This window comes from Hyperolius riggenbachi, chromosome 9, assembly GCF_040937935.1.
Source record: "Hyperolius riggenbachi isolate aHypRig1 chromosome 9, aHypRig1.pri, whole genome shotgun sequence".
NCBI lineage: Eukaryota > Metazoa > Chordata > Amphibia > Anura > Hyperoliidae > Hyperolius > Hyperolius riggenbachi.
This window is the reverse complement of record NC_090654.1, coordinates 285,941,731-285,967,334: the sequence shown is the minus strand read 5'-3', so window position 1 is coordinate 285,967,334 and position 25,604 is coordinate 285,941,731. Positions and strand designations below refer to the sequence as shown.

The 25,604-nt window shown below is 47.6% G+C and overlaps 1 protein-coding gene across 1 annotated transcript in view; it reads right to left on the bottom strand.

The window, feature by feature from the left end:
- LOC137533635 (alpha-1-antitrypsin-like) overlaps positions 1–25,604 on the bottom strand; it is a 70,290-nt gene that overhangs the window by 28,571 nt on the left and 16,115 nt on the right. Inside the window, exon 3 of the mRNA XM_068254976.1 lies at positions 13,363–14,026. Coding sequence (XP_068111077.1) covers positions 13,363–14,002 — 640 coding nt within the window. The 5' untranslated portion in view covers positions 14,003–14,026. The remainder of the gene's footprint in view (positions 1–13,362; positions 14,027–25,604) is intronic.

Below are 25,604 nucleotides of genomic sequence, written 5' to 3'. Positions count from 1 at the left end.
CCACACCTTTTTCAGAGAGCCTTGGCACTCAGTCCCATGTAGCAAGGGCTTATGGGAGCTCAGCTCAGTCTGGGCAGGAGGAGGAGGAGATTACTAGCCATTGATTTCAGAGGCAGAGGGGAGGAGGGATTAGGTTTTTTTTCACAGGCTAAGTGCTGGAGATGCAGATAAGCTTGCCTCTGTGTAATGTTTACAAACAACATGGCTGCTGTCATTGTATCACAGGAAGAAATAATCATTTTCTATTAAATCTGTATGCAGCTAGATTTGCTGTGTAAACTATCTAAACTTTAGATAAGATATATAGACAAGTTACTTGTTATAGTTAGTTTTTCATCTCGGATCCGCTTTAAGGAAAGTAGTGGGAAAATGGCAACAAAAGGAATTTGTCAAAAACACCTTGTAGTTTTTGAGAAAAATTTATTTTAAAATTGCTGTATGAGTTTAGGAGAATACTGGAAACAAATAAAAAAAATTTTTATCAAAAAGGCTTTGTAGTTTTGAGAAAATCAATTTTAAATATGCAGGGAAAATGGTTTTTAAACTCGGAAAAATTACAGTTTAAAAACCATGTTTCCTTTGCATTTTTAAAATTGATTTTCTCAAAAACTACAAGGTCTTTTTGAAAACATTATTTGGCTTGTTTCCAGAATTCCCCTGAACATACTTAGGGCCCTTTCACATCAGAGCTTGCGTTGGAGAACGCTCAAAGCATACGTTTTGTTGTATGCGTTTTAATGCTTTTTGATATGCGTTGCACTGCAGTGAGTGTGCGTTTTTAATCCGTTTTCAATGCGTTACAGCACATAGAAAAACGCAGGTAATTTTTTTTTCTTTTAGTTGTCAACTTTCTACATTGTTCCTCTGTTGCATTCTGGGACTGATTGCCTGCATTAACGGATTAAAAACGCGCATAGTGTGCGTTTTACATTGACTAACATTGCAACGCATAAAGCTAGCGTTGGCCAAAAAACTGCGCCTGGGTGCAGTGTAACGCAACGCACAAAAAGGCTGCGTTATATGTGAAAGCTAAAATGAAAGTCTATGGACTTTCATTTCACCTTGGGTAACGCAAACTTTATCCTTTGCGTTGAAACGCAGAAAATCTGCCCTAATGTGAAAGAGCCCTTAGCGATTTTGGTGATGATAGCATATATGGGGGCTTTGGTATTATCCACAAAAGTCGGCACAAAAATACGTGAAATTATGCAGAATTATGGATGGATTACGTTTACATGAGAAATACATTACAAATTTTCCTGAAATTTTGAATTGAAATTTTGCATCGTAATTGCAAAATTATGACTATTTGAAATGTGTGACACAGCTGAGGGATCAAATTACAAGGTGTGCTTAGTCGCCAATTGGGGTAATTAAGCAGGCTAAACTCTCTAAATACTGTACATTCAGGTGCATTTCACTCTTTTTTCCGTCTGTCCTGTGCAAGAGTTCAGGTCCACTTTAAGTGTTATCAAAACTGGATGCTGTCTTGAAGGAAGAATTCAAGATTGTGTACATCTCTTTGGTAACCAGGGTTGCTCTCAGAGTTTGCAAATTCGAATTTACCCATGATCATGGGTAGATTTTCATGATTGCCGAATTCGAAGAGCGATACTGCTCCCGAATTCGAAGTCGAATGTACCCGAAAAGTACCTCTCGAATTCGGCCGTGATCACGGGTGTTAACCTGTGATCACAAATTCGGCTTGGGCCAATTAGAAGGCCCCCAGCTGAGGCCCTAGCAACCAATCAGAGGAGGGGAGCCTGGCCCTCTTCTCCTCTATATAAGGCGGCGGCCATGTTGCAGAGCCCGTCCTTGCATGTGACTGAGCGGTACTGAGAGCATCTCCAGAGCTGCTGCGTGTCTGAGCAAGTGCTTTCCTACTGTGAAAACAGAGCGTTTTACATCCTACACACATTCTACACACATTTATTATACTCATTTATAGATAGATAGTGATTTGATTGTTATAGTTCAGTCAGCTAGTGTAGTGTATATACTGTATGCTGTGCTAGGCTGGTGTTAGGTTTGTATGCAGGCTAGGCCTGCTAGCCTAGGTAGCCTTAGCCTACTACTAGCTTAGGTAGGTGAGAGATTATAGTTAGTTGTGTACTAGTAGTTTACTTAATTTCTACTGTTAGTCTGTGAGTTTATAATAGCTTCAGTACTGTGTTAGTTACTGTACAGGCCAGCATCTGTTGTGATCTGAGACTGCCTGCCATCTCTGCCTGACCCTATTGATTGCGTCCGTGTGTGACAGACTTTGATTGTCACTGTCGGTCACACGAGTTAGTTATCGACTACTAGTCTACTACACTGCTACTACTAGGGATTATAGTTAGTTGATATTTACCTACGTACTAGTTTACTTAATTTGTACTGTTGTTATTCTATGAGTTTATTAGCTTCAGTACTGTGTTAGTTACTTTACAGAGGGCAGCAACTGTTGTGATCTGTGACTGTCATCTGCCTCACCCTATTGATTGTGTCCGTGTGTGACAGACTTTTATTTGTCACTGTCTGTCACACGAGTTAGTTATAGACTACTGTAGACTACACTACTTGTACTACTAGTATTTAAAAAAAAATAAAAATTTCATTTTTTTGTCACTCACCCACCAACCCAGACTCTTTATTAAAGTTTACAGCCTTTCCCACCCTTTATATATTTATTATATTTTTTCTTTCTTGTTGTATTTGTATATTGTGCAATGACTGGCAGAGGTAGAGGCACCCACAGGAGGGGCAGCGCCATTGCTGCAGCCACTGGCAACACCAGTAGGACTGTGACTGGTCCGTCACTAGTTACTGACCGCAGAGTCGTGGAGGAGGAAGCAGAGGTGCAGCAGTAGCGTATTGCGCCCATCTTTGCCGTGGATCGTCATCCCCGGCCCATTGCAGAGAGTCAGGCACAGGCTGTGGTGGAAATGATGGCAGAGCAGCAAGCCACCGTTTCCAGCCAGACCTCCAGCGCCAGCGAGACCAGTGCCACCACCAGCACTCCGGTCCGCGGCAGCAACCACCCTCCACCACCACTTGAGGTCACGTTGACCCCAGCGACCAGCCTGCCCTCACTGACCTCGCTGTTCACCCCAGGGACCGCAAGCGTTTTGAGGGATGTTGTGCAAAAGTTTGAGTAGGAAATGTTGGGGAAATGTAAGGAGGAGGAGGAGGAGGAGGAGGTGGAGGAGTTTGTTGTTGGCGGCGCACAAGAACTGGAATTTCCGGAGGAGGAGGAGGGGACTGATGCAGGGGATGATGGGGCAGAGGAGTTGGTTGAGGGCTCAGAGGAGATGTTTGGGGATGATGATGATGAGGCGCTGGATCGTCCCTATGTGCCACCACCAGCACAGTTGGTAGAAGGCAGCTCGTCATTGGAGGAGGAGGCGTCTCTGGCACAGAGGTGCGGCAGCAGCATGGCAGCCAGCACAGGGCATGGAAGGCAGGAGCCACAGCCTGCTGCTTCAGCCGCTACCACCACCACCCGCACCAAAGCTCCTCCCCCCGGGCAGCCAGTCCTCAGTGGTCTCATCTGCTCCCTCCACAGTGGCCTCCTCATCCCCCGTGCAGGAAAACGCCGCCAGACCCTGCTCAGCGAGTCCTTTCCTGGTGTGACCAAGGTTCTGCCTGCCACCAACAGGCGCATCCGGGTGCTGAACGGGTTGCTTGCCCGGGCCATGTGCTACCAGCTCCTGCCATACTCCTTTGTGCAGGAGGGGAGTGACATGAGAATGCTCCTGCAGTATGGGATTTCGGAGTGGCAAATCCCCAGCCGCCACTATTTCTTCCGCACTGCGATCCCAGCACTGCACCGGTTTGCTATGGCGAATGTGGGCTGCTTGCTCAATCACGCCGTGAGTGAGCGGATCCACATTACCATGGACTCCTGGAGCAGCCATTTTGAGACAGACCGCTACCTGTCCTTCACGGCTCACTGGGTCAGCCTGGTGGAATGCGCCAGCGAAGAAGCAGCAGATCCATCCTCGGGCACATCAGCAGCAGCAACGGCACCAGTTGTCCACTATGTGGTGCCACCACATGGGGTCAGGGGAGAAGCAGCAGCTCCCGCTGCCAAGCGACTCCGCATCAACAGCAGCATGAAGGCCCGCCACTGCCAAGCGCTGCGGGAGATAAGAAGCCTGGGGAAGAACAGTTTGATGGCAGCCAACGTGCTCCACTATCTGAGGGAGCAGGAGAAGACGTGGCTGACCCCCAGAGGCCTCAGAGTCGGATTGGTGGAGTCCGACAATGCGGCAAGCCTGCTGGCTGCCATCAACAGGGGACACTTGACCCACGTCCCCTGCTTGGCCCATGTCCTAAACCTGGTGGTGCAGAAGTTTCTGCGCACCTACCAGGGGATGGACAATCTGTTGGAAGCGGCTCGGAAAATTGTTTGCAGTTTCCGGCACTCAGCCGCTGCCGCAGAAAACCTGGCCGACATTCAGCAGTGCGAGAGCCTGTCATGTAGTGTTGGGCGAACAGTGTTCGCCACTGTTCGGGTTCTGCAGAACATCACCCTGTTCGGGTGATGTTCGAGTTCGGCCGAACACCTGACGGTGCTCGGCCAAACCGTTCGGCCATATGGCCGAACTAAGAGCGCATGGCCGAACGTTCCCCGAACGTTCGGCTAGCGCTGTGATTGGCCGAACGGGTCACGTGGTTCGGACCCGAACGCGCTCTGATTGGCCGAACTGTCACGTGGTTCGGGTAAATAAATACCCGAACCACGTCATATCTCCGCCATTTGTCTGTGGGTTTAGCTTTGGGTAGGCAGGCAGGGTAGTTCGCGCTCCAGCCACGCTAGCCAGGGTCCCCCCTGTCATTGTGTCACTGCTGGGAACAGTAGTACACCGCTTGCTCAGCCACACTATATAGCATTCTGTTTACTGCCACTCTGTGTACCTCGCTCAGCCACACTATATAGCATTCTGTTTACTGCCACTCTGTGTCTGCTGGGAATAGTAGTACACCGCTTGCTCAGCCACACTATATAGCATTCTGTTTACTGCCACTCTGTGTACCTCGCTCAGCCACACTATATAGCATTCTGTTTACTGCCACTCTGTGTCTGCTGGGAATAGTGGTACACCGCTCGCTCAGCCACACTATATAGCATTCTGTTTACTGTTCTGTGTCTGCTGGGAATAGTGGTACACCGCTCGCTCAGCCACACTATATAGCATTCTGTTTACTGTTCTGTGTCTGCTGGGAATAGTGGTACACCGCTCGCTCAGCCACACTATATAGCATTCTGTTCACTGTTCTGTGTCTGCTGGGAATAGTGGTACACCGCTCGCTCAGCCACACTATATAGCATTCTGTTCACTGTTCTGTGTCTGCTGGGAATAGTGGTACACCGCTCGCTCAGCCACACTATATAGCATTCTGTTTACTGTTCTGTGTCTGCTGGGAATAGTGGTACACCGCTCGCTCATCCACACTATATAGCATTCTGTTCACTGTTCTGTGTCTGCTGGGAATAGTGGTACACCGCTCGCTCAGCCACACTATATAGCATTCTGTTCACTGTTCTGTGTCTGCTGGGAATAGTGGTACACCGCTCGCTCAGCCACACTATATAGCATTCTGTTCACTGTTCTGTGTCTGCTGGGAATAGTGGTACACCGCTCGCTCAGCCACACTATATAGCATTCTGTTTACTGTTCTGTGTCTGCTGGGAATAGTGGTACACCGCTCGCTCAGCCACACTATATAGCATTCTGTTTACTGTTCTGTGTCTGCTGGGAATAGTGGTACACCGCTCGCTCAGCCACACTATATAGCATTCTGTTTACTGTTCTGTGTCTGCTGGGAACAGTAGTACACCGCTCGCTCAGCCAGAGTATATAGCATTGTGTTTACTGCCACTCTGTGTACACCGCTCAGCCAGACTATATACCATTGTTTAATGCCACTCTGTGTACACGGCTCAGCCACACTATATAGCATTGTGTTTACTTCCACTCTGTGTCTGCTGGGAACAGTAGTACACCGCTCACCCGCCACTGTATAGCATTGTGCTCTGTGTCACTGCTGACAATAGTGGTACACCGCTCACCCACCACTGTATAGCATTTCTGTACTGCCACTGTACTGCTGCCAGTCAGCGTGTACTTTAAGGATAAGTGAAATGAGGAAGAAATCCGGTGAAAGAGGGAGGGGCAAGGGAAGAGGTGTTTCCCCTGACGGTTCACGTACAGGCCACAGGGGAGCACCCAAGAAAACCCACTCAATACTGCCCATGTTGTCCAGGACAACAACCCTCACAGATCCAAAAGAACAGGACCAGATAATTACTTGGATGACCTCTCAAGCGTCCAGCAGTGGGTTAAGCAGCACCAGCACATCACGCACGAGGTCCGAGTCCTCAGCCAGTTAAAGTCTGGGCTTTCTTTGAAGACTGCACTGAGGATGTTACCATGGCGATTTGCAAGGTGTGCAAGACCCGCCTGAGCAGGGGGAAAAGTATTAACAACCTCTCCACCACCAGCATGAGCCGCCACATTCTATCCAAACATCCCACTCTGTGGGCAAACGCGGCAGGACAGGGTACCACCAGCAACACTGCCTCCCTTGGGTTCACCAGACTCACCACCAGACCCGCCTCAGCAGCAGCAGTAGCCCAGCCATTGCGTGGTTCACAACATTCACAAACATCAGACGATGCTGACACTGTCACTTTCCGGACTAGTGCTCTTGAGGTCTCCCAGTGTTCATCAAACACAACAACCAACAGCCCTTCGGTGTGCAGCGCTACGGTTGAGTTGTCTGTCTCTGAGATGTTTGAGCACAAGAGGAAATTGCCAGCAAATGACCCCCGGGCCGTGGCAGTAACAGCCAGCCAGCATAGCCAAGCTTCTGGCCTGCGAAATGCTGCCATATCGAGTGGTGGAGACAAACAGCTTCAAGGGCATGATGTCAGTGGCCATCCCACGTTACGTGGTTCCCAGCCGCTACCACTTTGCGCGCTCTGCAGTGCCTGAGTTGCATGAGCACGTGGTCAGCTAAATAACCCGAAGCTTGAAGAATGCCGTTGCCTGCAAGGTTCACCTCACCACTGACACCTGGACGAGTGCGTTCGGCCAGGGTCGATACATCTCCCTTACCGCGCACTGGGTGAACCTTGTGGAGCCTGGCAGCGATTCCTCACCTGCTACGGCGCGGGTGTTGCCCACGCCGCAAACAGCTGGATAACAACAGCAGCACCTACCTCTCTGACTCCTTCTCCTCCAACGCATCTCAAAGCTGTACCTCATCCGGAAATGCTAACCCAGCACCAGCAGCAGTAGGATCGTGGAAGCAGTGCAGCACAGCTGTTGGCATGCGTCAGCAAGCGTTGCTGAAGCTGATCTGCCTTGGGGATAAGCAGCACACAGGGGAGGAAATTTGGAGGGGAATAAAGGAACAGACGGATTTGTGGCTGGCACCGCTGGACCTGAAACCGGGCATGAAGCTAGACACCTGGCACGAACTGGCAATGTACGCAATAGAGGTGCTGGCTTGCCCGGCAGCCAGCGTTATGTCGGAACGCTGTTTCAGTGCTGCCGGAGGCATCATCACAGATCGGCGTATCCGCCTCTCCACAGAAAATGCAGACCGTCTGACTCAAATTAAAATGAATCAATCCTGGATTGGAAACGACTACGCAACACTCCTGGACCCCAACCAAGTAACATGACCGATGAACATCTGGGATGGTTTAGCGTTTCCGGTCCCTGTTTATTGAACCTCTCATCTGTATTACATTTATGACTGCATGGCGGCAAAAAGCATTGCTGCTATATCCGCACGCTTTTTGTCCTCATGCAAGGCCTGGGTTGTTGTGTCTCACAAAGCGTGGCCTTCTCCTCCTGCGCCTCCTCCTGTTCCATCACGTGTGCTGCTGCTGCTGCTGCTGCTGCTGGGTTACCGTTGCCGGTCCCTGTTTATGGAACCTCTTATCTTTATTACATTTATGACTACATGGCGGTACAAAGCATGCTATCCGCACGCTTTTTGTCCTCATGCAAGGCCTGGGTTGTTGTGTCTCACAAAGCGTGGCCTTCTCCTCCTGCGCCTCCTCCTGTTCCATCACGTGTGCTGCTGCTGGGTTAGCGTTGCCGCGTGGTCCCTGTTTATTGAACCACTTATCTTTATTACATTTATGACTGCATGGTGGTACAAAGCATGCTATCCGCACGCTTCTTGTCCTCATGCAAGGCCTGGGTTGTTGTGTCTCAAAGCGTGGCCTTCTCCTCCTGCGCCACCCTCCTCCTGTTCCATCACGTGTGCTGCTGCTGGGTTAGCATTACCGGTCCCTTTTCCTGGAACCTCTTATATGTATTACATTTATGACTGCATGCCGACAAAAAGCATGTTACCTGTGCAAAGAAAACAGACATTTCCCGCATTTAAAAGACAGTTTTCCCTTTGAAACTTTAAAATCGATTTTCTCAAAAACTATAAGCTCTTTTTGCTAATTTTTTTTTTCCTCTTGTACCCACTCCCAAGGTGCACATACCCTGTAAATTTGGGGTATGTAGCATGTAAGGAGGCTTTACAAACCACAAAAGTTCAGGTCCCCATTGACTTCCATTATGTTCGGAGTTCGGGTCGAACACCCGAACATCGCGGCCATGTTCGGCCTGTTCGGCCCGAACCCGAACATCTAGATGTTCGCCCAACACTACTGTCATGACACCGGCTAGTCATTGATGTGCCAACTCGCTGGAATTTCCACCCTGGCGATGTTGGAACGGCTGGTTGAGCAGAGGAGGGCTGTCCACCACTACATTGTTGAGGCCACTGTCGCCGGCACCACAAAACTCCAGCTCATTTTCAACGCACAGTGGGGGCAGATGCAGCAGGTCTGCTTGGTGTTGGCTACCTTCCTGCAGGGAACCAACCTGGTGAGCGAGGAACGGGCATCCCTCTGCTAGTGGGTGCCCTTTGTCTGCTGGACAGGGCACTTTGTGATTTGATGGATGTGGGAGAGGAGGCCCTGATCCAACTGGAACAGCAGCCGTCTGCGTAGTCCACTTCTGCGCAGGAATTTGCGTTGTTGGAGGAGGAGGAGGGGGAGTTGAAGGTGCTGTTGAGGGGTACCAGAAAAGCGCAGCGGCAGTTGTGAGAGGGTTAGAGAGAGGAGGAAGAGGCTCAGGGGCCAGAGGAGGAGGACAGTGAACTTGAGGCCACTGACCCTGATGTCTCTACTGGACGGACCGTCCCTGTTCACCATGGCAGGGCACATGCTGCGGTGCCTGCGCACAGACCCCAGGGTTAAGCAGATGCAAGCGAGGGAGGACGCCTGCATCAGCATGATCCTGGACCCGCGGCTGAGGGGGAGGTGGGCTCAGTTCCTGCCTGCTGGAGACCGTGAGCAGCGAACAAGGGAGTTGCAGGAGATCCTTGTTCGGCGATTGGAGGAAGCCTTCCCCCAGCCTTCCACCCCCTCTGTCCCTGTCCAGCCAGCACAGCAGCCGGTGCCTGCAGCCAGCAGCAGCAGCAGCATCAGGCGCCCAGGAGACCTGCTGTCCTTGACAAAGGCACTCTACCTGACTGTAGAGCAGCCGAGAGAGGAGGTGCGTGCTGTCTGTGTTCCCACCACCAGGGTCCACAGAATTATGTGCTGCTGCCATGCGCCACTAGCTATTACGCCACAACACTAGCTACATTTTTTTTGTAAAAAAAAATAAATTCTGAGGTGTCTGGGTTGAAAACTGTGCTGTCCCAGTTGTGTATTGGACACAATGTGGGCTTCACGACTGCTGTCTGAAACCTCCTGCTGTATGGTGTTTATTACTACAGCCGTGGTACCAACGCTAGGGACCATGGCTCATTATACTGCCTGCTGCCACACGTCACTCCCCCTCCTGCTGCTGCTGTATTTAACCTCCTGCTGTCTGTGTTCCCACCACCAGGGTCCACAGAAGTATGTGCTGCTGCCATGCGCCACTAGCTATTACGCCACTACAATAGCTACATTTTTTTGTAAGAAAAAAAAAATTCTGAGGTGTCTTGGTTGAAAACTGTGCTGTCCCAGTTGTGTATTGGACACAATGTGGGCTTCACGACTGCTGTCTGGAACCTCCTGCTGTTTGGTGTTTATTACTACAGCCATGGTACCAACGCCAGGGACCCTGGCCTGTTACATTGCCTGCTGCCACACGTCGCTCCTCCTCCCCCTTATGCTGCTGTATTTAACCTCCTGCTGTCTGTGTTCCCACCACCAGGGTCCACAGAATTATGCGCTGCTGCCATGCGCCACTAGCTATTACGCCACTAGAATAGCTACATTTTGTTGTAAAAAAAAAAAATTTCTAAGGTGTCTGGGTTGAAAACTGCGCTGTCCCAGTTGTGTATTGGACACAATGAGGGCTTCACGACTGCTGTCTGGAACCTCCTGCTGTTGGTGTTTACTATTACAGCCGTGGTACCAACGCTAGGTACCATGGCCCGTTACATTGCCTGCTGCCACACGTCACTCCTCCTCCTGCTGCTGCATTTAACCTCCTGCTGTCTGTGTTCCCGCTGCCAGGGCGCTGCTGCCATGCGCCACTAGCTATTTCGCTACAAATTTAGCTATGCTGATGAAATAAAAAATAATTTTACAACAGTTCAGTTCTGTAAGGGAAAAAACATTAAGTTGGGTAGAAGAGGAAGAATAGGAACTCACACAAAAAAAAAAGATGGTGGTGAAGAAGAAGAATAAGAAGAAGAATAACGAGGTGAAGAAGAAGAAGAAGAAAAACCACCAGATGATAATGAAGAAGAACCAGATGATGAAGAAGAACCAGATGATGATGAAGAAGAACCAGATGATGAAGAAGAACCAGATGATGATGAAGAAGAAGAACCAGATGAAGATGAAGAACCAGATGATGATGATGAAGAAGAAGACGTAGAAGAACCAGGTGAAGAAGAAGATGAAAAACCAAGTGAGGATGAACCAGAAAAAGAAGTAGAAGAACTAGATGAAGAAGAAGAAGAACCAGGTGCCAGTGAAGAAGAAGAAGATGAAGATGATGGTGATGAGAAAGAAGATGGTAAAACAGAAAAAGAAGACGGTGAAGAAAAAGATGGAGAGAAGAAAAAGAAGAAGGTGAAGACGGTTTTAAATTACACCTATTTAATTGTGATTTCCCTTTTAAAAAAAATTGCTTTAAAGTGACCCTGAAGTCAAGGTAAAAAAATGAGATTTACTCACCTGGGGCTTCCCTCAGCCCCCTGCAGCCGATCGGTGCCCTCGCAGCTCCGCTCCGATGGTCCAGGACCCGCCGGCGAACACTTCCGGTTTGGCCTTCACCGGCTGACAGGCATGGGAACGCGAGTGATTCTTCGCGTTCCCAGCCTGTATATCGCCCCCTATGCTGCTATTGCGGCAAGGCAAAACTCCCTAACACTGCAGGGTGGCCTCTTGAGTATGTCCCAGTCACTGCAGCTCTTGAGCGCTTTGAGGCCAACAGCAGGGATACTCATCCGGATATCCGGGTAACCCGGATATCTGAACATTTTTACACTATCCGGCCGGATCCCGGATACCTTGGCCCAAATCCGGATAGCTTCATGCGGATATTTGGCCGCATACCCGGATATCCGCGGATATCCGGCGGATATCTGGATCTGAATACTGTAACTAAGGAGATGACGTCCTGGAGCCAATCAGAGGGCTCCCAGCATAAGCCCTAGCAACCAATCACAGAGGGGAACCCTGGCCAGCCCCACCTGACCTCATTGAGCCAATCAGAGGGCTCCCAGCCTAAGCCCTGGCACCCAATCACAGAAAAGAACACTGGCCAGCCCCCCTGTATAATAAGGAGGGCTGCCATGATGAGACAGATCGTCCTAGCTTGCTGAATGCTCACTGAGAGACATGCTCCAGTGCTGCTGACCTTAGCAAGGGCTGCCTGTACACAGTTATAAACCTAAAGCTGTTCAGTGGTTAACCCCTTCACTATCACTACACTATTGTTAAATCATTCATTAGCTTGATATCATTGTGTGACAGACAGAGTGTGTGCTGCATGCCTGCTGCAGCTGCTATGTGTCTGTGTGTGTGCTGTGGGTGCACAGACCAGGCCAGCTGCTTTAGCTAGCTACAGTACAGGTTAGGTTAGGGATTAGGGAATAGCATTACTGTGTAATTGTGTAGTTAGTACTGTAGTACTACAGTCAGTGCTAGTAGTTGTTAGAGTAGTAGTACTACGGTGTTAACTTACTACAGAACTGATGTGCTGTGAGCAGTAGCAGTGTGACAGTTAGTGTGCACTAGTGTCTTCTCCTCTGCTGTCTGACTGTCACTCGGCATGTGGCTCTTGGCACTTGGCACGTGGCACTTGGCACGTGTCACGTGCCAAGTGCCACGTGCCACGTCCGGCATGCTCCTGGCACACGTTACACCTGCTGCTGCTGCATTGCCCTGCTCCTGCTGCCTTTGCTGCTCCCACTGCCAGGGTGCCACGGGCCACTGCTGCTGTGCTGATACCACCTATATTTAACCCAAAACACAATTGCTGCGTAATTTTTTTGAGGTGTCTGGGCTGAAAACTGGCCCAGTTGTGCGGTTGGACTTTGGATACAATGTGGGCTGCACAACCGCTGTCTGGAACCTAGGCCTGATGTTAATTGACAGCCATTTATTTTATTTTTTTTGGGGGGGGGTTCAATCAACAATTAGTGTTTCCAATTAAAAAATAATGATGATACATGCCTCATTTAATCTAAAAAACCCTTTTTAAAGCAATTTAAAGCCCACTTCCAGTTTTTCTATTTGGATATCCGAATCCGCCCGGATAGCCCGGATAATGCGTTCGGATGTCCGCATGAACGCGGATATCTGAAAGTTCGGATTCAGATATCCAATCCAGATCCGGATATCTGGGTATCCGGATCCGGATCAATTCGGATTTTTAAAAGTGGTATCCGAGCATCCCTGGCCGACAGGAGAAAAGTGCTATACACTTACAAATGTTTGGATTAGATTAATGACAGGAGTTGCATATCATGCTTATATTTGGAATTTACTAGTGTCATTATTTTATACACTTTCTGGATAACTATTAGCCTATACTTAATGGTGTATTGTTTAATTACAAATAATTTTTTACCATAATGTGGGCAACTTACCACCACCTCCTCCTGGGCACCAGAGGTGGGGATGAGCCCCTTGTCCATATTATGGAGAAGGGCTTTGTAGGAGAGGGAGAGTCTTTGCCTGACCTCTCTTATAGAGTCATATCATGTACCATGCAGACTGGTGTAGCCTAGTACTGAGGAACCCCAATCAGGTTGACTCAGACATCCCGGCTATGCCAACCTGCATGTATGAAGCAGTGCTATTAATTTGTTCCTTTATAAAGAGATTTGAAAATACCCATAACTTACCCTTGAAGTAGATGGTGTTGAGGGCAACTGCAACAGTTTGTGGGTCAACACTGCCCAAAAGGTTTTTAATCATCCCATTGGTTTTCTCCTCCACGTAGCGGTTGATCTGATTTTTGGCGTCTTCTGATTTTTGAAAATCTGTAGAAATAGCTTCTGCCTGATAATCCTTGAGATCATCTAAAAACTTCTTCAGAAACATTGTGTTCTTTTCAGCAAACAGTGCATTGGCAATGCTCAGCACCGAGTCGCTGTTAGTTTGGGTAAGCATTTTCAGTAGATGCTTGTAGCCTTTGCGGACATTCTTTTCTGAATTCAAAGTTGCATTGAAATCAAGCCCTTCAAGGATCTGAGTCTGTGTCTGACCCTTGGCACCAGCAGAGATCATGCTGAATAACATCGAAATGCTTATTGGGGAGCAGAATATGTTCTGGTTTGGATTTTCATTAGCTAGGTGAGTGAAAAATGTATATGCAAATTTAGAATTGCCTTCTACAATCATCTGGAGAAGGTGATCATCACTATCGTGTTCCTCTTCTTCATAGTTGTTTAAAAAACGAAAGAACACTGTACAAAGCAGAGCTTGGCTCAAGCTCACAAGCAAAAATACTTGCATGGTTCTGGAGTAAATGAAAGGCTGCATCTTCTAAAAACATCACAATATATCCTAGAATGGAAATTAAAAAGGGAAAGAGAAAAATTAATTAAAGGAATACTATCGAGTCACATATTTTTTTCAATTGACACAGGAATTGTTTGGGAAGTGCTGCTAAGTACTGGTGTATACATTTTAGTAGCAACCTCTTTGTTTACTGTTATCAAAATACTTTCAAACTTTACTGACGCCAAAACTGACGGCAGACTGAGACATGAGGAGAGGGGAAATTCCCCTCACACTTGATCAGTTAACTCTATGTGTAACTCTGTGTGTGACAGAGAGAAAGCTCCCAACAGCTGCAGCTCCTGTGTCCTGTGTTTCTGACTGAAGTGTCTGAAGAGAGCAGAGGAAATGTAACTAATTGTCACAGCTTTTCATACTGTTTTTGCTTTCAGAGTTTGATATGTTTGATATTTGCATTCTGTAGTCTGATATGCAACTCTGGCTGTGTATTAAAGCAGACACCCCTTCTGCAATTGATTTGTCCCAATATAGCTAAATCCTACCCTCAATAAATTACAGCTTTTGCCTCTGATATTTAACATGAAAAGTAGGAAAATGCTTACACAGCTACTTACCGTATATACTCGGATACAAGTCGACCTCAAAATTTGACCCGCTTAAGCTGGTATTTTTCAATGTTTCAAGTATAAGTCGGCCCACGAAAGTTGATAGCTGCAGGTGGGGACTAGGAGGGTTACTGGTTCTGCACTTGGGGACCAGAAGTAATGTCTGCACTCGAAAACTAGGAGAGGTTAATAGCTAACTCCCCAGTTGCAGCCAGCACCTGCCCAACATTGAACCCCTGTGCCCTGTATGGCTGCAGCTGTGTCCTCCCTTCTGTGTGCCTTGTAATTCCTTAGTTTGCCCACCTATAGACCCCTCTCTCTCTCCCCCACCCCAAGTGCCCTGTATGCAGAGTGCACATTGCAGCACAGCAGGCATACATTCCTAGGGCAGAGTTTCCCCTCAAACCTCCCCTCCCTTCCCAGCCGCTGTGGTGCCTTCCTGTCTCTCTAGCTCTGAGTGCCCGCTGCCCTCTCCCTACGGATGCCCGCCTCTCTCTCCCTGTTACGTGAATGCAGTGTAAGCCGGGCTGACATACATTACCTAATCCCCCGCTGCGCGCTGTGTCCTCTGATCTCCTCTTCGCTGATGCTGGTAAGCGTACTATAGCGTCTCTCCCGCTTCCGGTACCATGTGACTCCCGATGTCACATGCTACCGGAAGCGGGAGAGACGCTATAGTATGCTTACCAGCATCAGCGAAGAGGAGATCAGAGGACACAGCGCGCAGCGGGGGATTAGGTAATGTATGTCAGCCTGGCTTACACTGCATTCACGTAACAGGGAGAGAGAGGCGGGCATCCGTAGGGAGAGGGCAGCGGGCACTCAGAGCTAGAGAGACAGGGAGGCACCACAGCGGCTGGGAAGGGAGGGGAGGTTTGTTAGGGAAACTGGCCATAATTATTAGTAGGTGGAGGCAGGAGGGAGGGAGAGCCAGAGAGGGGGGCAGTTTAAAATAGCATAATTAAGAGAAATAGGCGCTGGACCCCAGCAATAAGTTGGTAAATTTAGGACTGTCTCAAGTACAAGTCGACCCCCCCATTTTTACACTGTGATTCAGTCCTAAATTTCTCGACTTATAGCCGAGGATATACGGTAGACATTATTTGTACATTATCATTTTAGAACACTTGGGCATTGATAGTATTCCTTTAAGGTTAGGTCTGATTCACTTAAATAAGTGTGTCGTCCCCAAGGACCGTGGGCAGGATGTGACCCTCCCTGACATTTTTTGTGGCCCCTAAGATCTTCAAATAAGCATCAGTGTTAGCAGTAGTGATGAGCATGAATTTCACAATGTAAAATCTAAATGCAAAATTTTGGGGAAAATGTTGCTTGTAAATTGTCAGGTTGGAAAATATTACCCCTGTCGCGGACAGCAGCGCGGCTGCTGCTTCCACGTCTGACGTCACGGAATCCGCCGTCGCGCCGTCACAGACATCAGTGCGGGGCTCTGGAAGGACAGGTCTCTCCTCTGCACATCAGATGAGGTCAGCACGCTCGCGCACGGGGCGGCAGGACCTTTATAACTTGAGGAGACAGGTCAGCTGATCCTGCGGTCAGCTGACACCAACCTGTCAATCACACGCTGCTGATTGGTCCAGCCCTCTGGGTGGGCGGCTTGAATCTGCTTTCTGTATTTAAGCTTGGAGATGTCATTTGCTCGTCGTCTGGTGTTGCGAATACTTTAGTGTTAGCGCTCAGACCTTAGTCAGATCTGTGTGTGTTTGAACCGGCAGGACCCCGGGGATTCGCACTTAGCTTAGGAAAAAACATACCATTGTGATTGTATTTTTGACCTCTGCTTTGCCTCTTACTACTCTTTTGCCTTACGATTCTGTACCTTTGCCAATCTGATCTGTTGACGACCTCTGCCTGTTTATTGATTTTGATTCTTGCTGTAATGAATAGCGGAGATGCTGCCGCGCGGACAAGCGGCAGGGCGGCTGTCTCCGCGTTCAAGCCGGCGGCGTTTTCCGCGCAGCAACATGTCTCTGGTTCGCCTGGGCCTTCTAGTGCACACAGATGGAGAGCTACACGCACGCGCACCAGGCGACAGGACCTTTATGCCAACAGAAGGGGAATCAGCTGATCAGGCCGATCAACTGATCCCAGCTGGACTCTGGATTGGCTGAGTGTCTGGGGCGGCGCTGCAGAGCGCTGTAGTATATATAGGACTTGCTTGGCAGTTTCTGGTTGTCTGCCTACGCGAATACTAACGTGTGAGCACTCAGACCTCAGTCAGATCTTACAGTGTGTTAGAACCAGCCGGAGCTGGGAATTCACACTTAGCCAGATTTCGCTCAGGCGCTACTGTGTTATTACTGTGTTATACTTCAGACTAGTTCCCGGGTGTTGAGACCAAGGACCTCACACCTAAGACTAGGGAATTACTGTGTTCTTCCTGTGTTATACTTCAGACTAGTTCCCGGGTGTCAAGACCAAGGACCTCACACCTAAGACTAGGGAATTACTGTGTTATACTCCAGACTAGTTCCCGGGTGTTAAGACCACGGACCTCACACCTGAGACTAGGGAATTACTGTGTTCTTCCTGTGTTATACTTCAGACTAGTTCCCGGGTGTTGAGACCAAGGACCTCACACCTAAGATTAGGAGATTACTGTGTTATACACTTCAGACTAGTTCCCGGGTGTTGAGACCAAGGACCTCACACCTCAGAATAGGATTGTGCTATATTGATACCTGTTATGATCCCTGGCTTTGCTGACCTCTCTCCTGCTTACTGATTCGGTACCTTGCCTATCTGTCTACCCGTTGCCAACCTGGCCTGTACCCGGATACCGTATCAGTCTTCTGTCTCTGTACCTAATCTGCTCGTGTGTTGCCGACCTGGCTTGTATGACCCTTCTGGCTGTCACTCGTCCCTTGGGTGCACAGCCTCTCTGTACTCCTTGTGACACCAGCTCTATAGGTGTCCATTAGCTGTTAAGGCTGCCTGCTCCTCAGGAAGTCTCATTACAGTCCAGTCAGGGGACTTTACCTACAGGAGTCCACTGGCTGCAGTACAGTCTGATTCCCAGCCCATCAGAGAATCCTTGGCTGCAGTACAGTCTGATTCCTGAGTCATCAGGGAATCCCTGGCTGCAGTACAATCTTCATCTCCTCCTCTATAGGAGATTAGTATCTACACTGTCAGAGGCCACCTGCTCCTCGGGTGTCCACTGGCTGCAGTAGTGTCTGTATCTCCCGCTCCTCGGGAGATAACCTTCTTACTGTTGCACCAAACACTCACATTACATAGGTGTCCTGTTTCTAGCTATACTTGTATCATTGGTGATTCTGCAGATCATCATCATATAATCAGGTATAACATCTGTATTATTGGTGATACTGCAGATCATCAATAATCAGATACACTCTGTGTGCTGACACCAATCGTTACAGTTTCACAGTGTGATAACGCACTTGCTTAGCCAAACAGCACTGGAGAATGTCTCTCAGTGAGCAGTCACAAGCAAGAATGAGATTCATCATGGCACCCCTCCTTATATACAGGAGGGACTGGCCAGGGTTCCGTTCTGTGATTGGTTGCTAGGGCTTAGGCTGGCATCCCTCTGATTGGCTCAATGATGTCATGGACGTCATCTCCATAGTTACAGTATGCGGATTCGGATATCCGAACTCAGTATCTGACCAGATTCCAGATTTCAGATAGATATCCGCATTAACTCGGATAGCGCTATTCGTTTTTGCACAGAAATCCGGAATATGAATCCGAGGTTGGATAGTGGAAAAAGTTTGCATTATCTGGGTAGTTCGGGTACCCGAATACTGGATGAGCATCCCTGCCTGACATTGTCATTTATTCAAGCGCCTGTCATTGTCATTTATTCAAGCGCCTGTCATTGTCAAGTGCCTGCCATTGACATTTTTTCCTGTCCATATTTATTCAAAATGTCTTACCTCTGCTGGCATACACTTTATACAGCCAATGAAAGGGACTTACATAAGAGCATGAGAAGTCAGTTCATATGTGCAGAGAAGAAGTGATTCACTCCTCTGACGATCCTGTTACTGCGGTCTCATGGCTTTCTGTGTGCAGTGGAGTTATGGGCCAGTTGTTGGATTGTGCCACACACACATCTATTCACAAAACAACAACCCCTGCCAGCAACCTCCCGCCCTCCTTTGCCATGATCTCTTGGATGTCTTTGCAAGGGCAGAAAAATGTCATGGCAGTTTTTCAGGAGGGGCGGGGCTTGACAACCAAACCTGCATTTTTCTGCAAAAAAAGTCAGTTCTTAAAGGGAACCAGAGATGAACGCTTCACACAAAATAAATATATCAGTCGATAGCTTGTAAAGAATAAATGCTCTACCTGATCATTTTGCTGCTCTGATGTGCCCATTTGAGTGTTTTTTATCCAGGCCCTCCCATGTCTTCAGAGCTCTGGTGATGCAAAGCAGGAAAGCTGAGCCAGGAGGGGGCAGGCTTGGGCTTGAGAAGACTCCACAGAAGACTGACTCAGCTATAATGATTCCAAGTCAAACCTAGACTGAATCAGTCGGGGATTCTTATCACAGCTGATAACAGGCAGAATGAAACTAAAAGCAGGGTAGGTGTTAGGCTTGGTGGTGTATTCTCCACAGTCAGCATGCAACGCATGAGCTGACGTGAAGGAGGTACACACACTAGCACAAGGACCAGCACACACATCCCTAGTATAGTGGAGGGGAGGACTGACTCCAATAGGAGATTGTGGCGAACAGAGCCGGTGCAGATCCGACAGCCACAAACAATACTTTTGCGATAACGTCTCAGCGCAAGGTAGCGCTGAGCGCATAAACCAGAACTGAGGAGATCAGGACAGGTAGACAGAATGAACGCTTGCTAGCTAGCCGCTACTTAGTGACAGCAAGCGTCCACAACAAGACAGACTGGAATGAGGCAGCCAATGCGTTTGCAGCGATGGCGTGCCTCACAAAGACAGGACAGGATAGTCAGGAAATAGCAGGATCGGGATTGGCCAGGAACCTGACACATTCAGAGAAAAACTCATTTTCTGTTTCAGAGTTAAGTTCTTCAAATTTCTTAAAGGAACAGGGACCATAATTAACAGTGTCATACTTTCTGGGAATCCCCCCCACAATGGGGATTGGTAATGGGGTTATCATAATGTTAGGCTTGATGGTGTATTCTCCACAGTCAGCATGCAACGCATGAGCTGACGTGAAGGAGGTACACACACTAGCACAAGGAAACAGGCTATCCCTAGTATAGTGGAGGGGAGGACTGACTCCAATAGGAGATTGTGGCGCACAGAGCCGGTGCAGATCCGACAGCCACAAACAATACTTTTGCGATAACGTCTCAGTGCAAGGTAGCGCTGAGCGCATAAACCAGAACTGAGGAGATCAGGACAGGTAGACAGAATGAACGCTTGCTAGCTAGCCGCTACTTAGTGACAGCAAGCGTCCACAACAAGACAGACTGGAATGAGGCAGCCAATGCGTTGCAGCGATGGCGTGCCTCACAAAGACAGCACAGGATAGTCAGGAAATAGCAGGATCAAGATAGATGAACGTAACACAGACAAATATACAATAAGTATGTTTTCCTAGCGTATTACAATTACAGCTATCAATGAAACTATTTGTAACGTCTGACTAACATATGTATATATCGGCAATAAACCGATATATGACATAAGCAGGAACACTGACTAGGACTGGAGCAATACAGGGAACAGGACTCAGAAGGATTCGCTATCTCTTCGCAGAGATGAACGCAATCCACAAACGGTAACAGAACAGGATTCAGAAGGATTCGTTATCTCTTCGCAGAGATGAACGCAATCCACAAACAGAACCAGGAGCAGGATAACTAACTCAGCACGGGTGATCACGATACGTGCAAACTACCAAAACGTGCTGGAAAGCTGACTAACTGAACACAGGATATAAGCAGTTCGTGTACGTATACATCAGTGACACTGAATACAAGGAAAATAACAAACGTGCTGGTATGCATATATATTGGCAATGAACCAATATATGATGCAAGACCTGCAAAGTATCTTTAGAACAAGAAACACGATCTGAGGCTGAAGCAACAGCAAGACAGGCTTAAACTGAAGCTATGATAACCCGAGGAGTCCTGCAGGAAGCAGATCTTTATACTGAGGTCATCCAATGGGAGTAGACATGCAGATTCCCACACAGGTGAATGACAATCAGTCACAAGCTGACAGCAGGGAAAGGCAGACAAAGCCATGCAGCTTGCATGGAAAGAGATCAGAACTGCCTGAGCTGCAGCACTACTACTGCCAGCAGTACCTGCTGCAGCAGCGATCATGACAGTACCCCCCCCCCCCACCCCCCCTTAAAGGCGGATACCAGACGCCTCTCAAAACTGACATTCCCAAGGAGACAACCTAACTGATAATTCATGATGACCGGGACAGCCCGGCAAGACCAAATTCCAGAATCAGTCATCACAAGACTGGACCCATCAGAACCAGAACCTACAGAACCATGCCCATCAGTACTACAAGTCTCAGTGTGACACCCATCAGAACCATGATTTCCAGAAGAAAGCCCCCCGAAGCTCTCTGAGCGATACCCACTGCCTTCCAGGGACCGTCCAAAAATGCCAAAGCCTTTGCAATGCCCACCGGAACTGTCTTTACCAACACAAAACCCCCCACTGTTGAACCAGTCCAAGGTACCAGGACAAGCTTCCTCAGAGATCTCCCAGAACACTTTGAAGCTCCAAAGAGATCCCAAAAGGTCAGAACGCCCTTTAGGCTCACATGGAGAACTATCAAGAACCCCCATGGAACCTATGGCAATTCCCGAGTCAGGGTTACAAGGACAAACATCAAGATCAGGGCTTTCAGGGACCAGAACCATCTCTGTGCATGCAGGCAGACTGGCAACATCAGAACATGTCTCCCCTAAGGAAGCATCTGAGTACGCTAACACCTTAGACACACTTGGGCATTCTGGCACACAAAGCACATCTGGGCACACTGGCACAAGAGAAACTTCTGGGCATGTCAAGGAACTGTGAACCTCAGGGTCAGCCAAGATAGGACCGAAACCAGGACTGGACAAAAATTCATCATGACTAGACTTCACAAGCACTGGACTCTCACTAAAGAATGCAGGAACAGACTTGGATGTCGCTGATTCTAGCAAGGTTATTAACAAATCAGGTTCAGGGGCATAAACAAGACAGGACAAGTCTTCTGATGTATGAACTGAGCTAGATAGGGATTCCACAACTTCCTCTGGACTAGACAGAGACTCATCTAGTACCTGGGATTGGGGCTTCAAAGTAGCTGCAAAACAAGTCAATATTACAGCATCCCCCACTGAACTGGGCAAATCTGAGGAATTCCCTGGACAGTAAGGGAACTCCGGAATCTCTGCCACTCCGGCCAGAGAATCAGAATTTTCCAAGATACCAGGCAGGTTTTCAGGAACACTTACTAAAATCAGACTGAAATTCTGAGACTTCTGTTATTTTGACCAGAGAATCAGAATTATCCATGTTACAGGGCAAGACTTCTGAAACATTCAGAGGACAGGGCTGGAGTTCCTCGGCTGTTACAACACTGGAGAGGGACTCAACAACATTGGTTAAATCAGACTGTGTACAGGGCAAGGTATCTAAGACACTTGCTGACGAGGACAATATTTCAATGACTTCTGCTTCATTAGACAAAGATTCATCAAGTTTATTTAGAGTGGAATTTAATTCTAAGACAGCTGCTAAACAAGTGAATATTGCTGCAACACCCACTGAGGTAAGCAGTGCCTCAGAGTCTTCTGCTGGAAGGTTTGAAGTATCCAAAGTACTGGGTGAAGCATAGGACTCTGCGACCCCAGCTTCACTGGACAGGATCACTGAACAGTCCATATTGCAGGTCAAAACCATGGAAGCACCTGCTGGACAGCATAAGGATTCTGTGACCTGAGCTTCATAGGAGAGATCTACTGCACAATTTATGGTACAGGGCAAATTTACTGGAACATTTTCTGAACAAGGTAATAATTCTGTGATTTCAGGTTCACATAGCAGATGCTCTGAGCTATTCACGAAACTAGAGCGAGGTGTAGAAACAGGAAGATCAAGACACAATGTTTGTGCATCTGAATCACCATTCATTTGTAAAATTGGGAAATTCAGATGCTGGGGTTCTGAGGTTTCTAGACAGGATTGCTGGGACTCAGAAGATAATGTAATGCATCTATTGGCATCTGCTGGATCAGACAGGAGTTGAACTTTATTAACACAGGTAATTTCTGCAGAAGTGTTTGCAGAGGCAGGCAAGATTTTTCTGATGTCTGTTTCACTGAACAAAGAGTCATGAGTACTGGCTAGGCTGGACTCAGAAGTCAGCAGGACCTCTGGATTCTCTGCTGAGAAATTTGTGCAGGGCAAGGTTAAGAAAGTATCAGTGGCTTCTGTTTTACTGGGAAGTAACACTGAGTTATCCATGGTACAGGGTGGAATTGCAAGAACTTCAATTTCACACAAAAAGAGCTCCGAATCACCTGCTGAATCAGCCAAAGGTGCTGAAGCAGGCGGGTCAGAACGCCAAATTTGCGAATCCGGAGTCAAGTTCAATTGTGAGACTGAAGAACTCAGAGACAAAGGTTCAGAGGTCACCTGACTGGATTGCGGAGCCTCAGGAACTGAGAAAGTGGAACAATCTCCAGCTGACTGTGTTTTTTTCTGGTATCAACAAATTGAGTCGCATAAAAATCATCCAAAGTCGTTTCCCACACATCAATCAAAGGAGCCACAAAGTTATACCTACACACACCAGTCTCTATTAGGTTATAGGCCGACTTAATGCATGCATTCAATACTAATTCACTTTTTGCACTGTAAAATTGACAAAATGAACTTGAATCATTCTTCCATTCACAGACCAGGGCTTCCATCTCTCCCTTCTCGAATGGAGGATCCCATGCATACTTAACAGCTGAACATTCAGGCTGATCACAGTTTGCAGATATGATTGTGGCAGGAACATGTATTGGGTTAATTAGCAGGTGATTGGCAGATTCCTTATTCTTAAGAATCTCCAATACCTGTAGCAAGTGTTGAACTGTAGTGTATGCAAACTTCCCTTGGTTCACAAATAAGTTGATTTGTTCAATACTCTGTAATATCTCCTCATAATCATACTCAGATAATTCTTTTAAACAAAAATCTTTATTTTCCCTAGCCAGGGATGAAAGTTCATTAGTAGTTTCATAAGTCGATTTAACTCCCCTGAAAGACAATTGCATTTCATTATCCATTAATGGCAGAATCTCATTACAGGTTTGATGCGCAGTCGCTAAAAATAACGACTCTGCAGATCGGACATGTTTCTTATAACGTTTGCGTTTGGCCTTAGACCTTGCTGCCTTTGGTGATTTATTCAAAGCTGCAGGAAAATTATCAGTAATACTCTCTGCTTGCTGATCATTTTTGCAAGCAATTGAAGGAGCAGCTGATTGGCCTGCTGCCAGGAGTTCATTAAAAGGGTAAGGCAAATTAGTTTTGCGCAGCCAGTTATGGATCACAAACGCTAGAAATTCCAGCGGTCTCTCTTTCAAATTGGTATGATCGAGGACATCATAAGCCCACTGTAACAATTCCCCTTTAAACAAGATACAACTTAGCTGGAGTGCCCAGGTTGAAACAGGAGTCGCTTGGAGATCGGGATTGGCCAGGAAACTGGCACATTCAGAGAAAAACTCATTTTCTGTTTCAGAGTTAAGTTCTTCAAATTTCTTAAAATTGGTAATGAGGTTATCATAATGTTAGGCTTGGTGGTGTATTCTCCACAGTCAGCATGCAACGCATGAGCTGACGTGAAGGAGGTACACACACTAGCACAAGGAAACAGGCTATCCCTAGTATAGTGGAGGGGAGGACTGACTCCAATAGGAGATTGTGGCGGACAGAGCCGGTGCAGATCCGACAGCCACAAACAATACTTTTGCGATAACGTCTCAGCGCAAGGTAGCGCTGAGCGCATAAACCAGAACTGAGGAGATCAGGACAGGTAGACAGAATGAACGCTTGCTAGCTAGCCGCTACTTAGTGACAGCAAGCGTCCACAACAAGACAGACTGGAATGAGGCAGCCAATGCGTTGCAGCGATGGCGTGCCTCACAAAGACAGGACAGGATAGTCAGGAAATAGCAGGATCAAGATAGATGAACGTAACACAGACAAATATACAATAAGTATGTTTTCCTAGCGTATTACAATTACAGCTATCAATGAAACTATTTGTAACGTCCGACTAACATATGTATATATCGGCAATGAACCGATATATGACATAAGCAGGAACACTGACTAGGACTGGAGCAATACAGGGAACAGGACTCAGAAGGATTCGCTATCTCTTCGCAGAGATGAACGCAATCCACAAACAGAACCAGGAGCAGGATAACTAACTCAGCACGGGTGATCACGATACGCGCAAACTACCAAAACGTGCTGGAAAGCTGACTAACTGAACACAGGATATAAGCAGTTCGTGTACGTATACATCAGCGACACTAATGTATCAACATAACACGAATACAAGAAAAATAACAAACGTGCTGGTATGCATATATATTGGCAATGAACCAATATATGATGCAAGACCAGCAAAGTATCTTTAGGACAAGAAACACGATCTGGGGCTGAAGCAACAGCAAGACAGGCTTATGCTGAAGCAATGATAACCCGATGAGCCCTGCAGGAAGCAGATCTTTATACTGAGGTCATCCAATGGGAGCAGACATGCAGATTCCCACACAGGTGAATGATAATCAGTCACAAGCTGACAGCAGGAAAAGGCAGACAAAGCTATGCAGCTTGCATGGAAAGAGATCAGAACTGCCTGAGCTGCAGCACTACTACTGCCAGCAGTACCTGCTGCAGCAGCGATCATGTCAGTAGGTGTTTACTGTCATGTTCCCATTGATAAATGTAGTAAAATACATGAGGGTGCTTTGTCTCTGGTTCTCTTTAAACCTTTATTTTTATCTAAGTCAT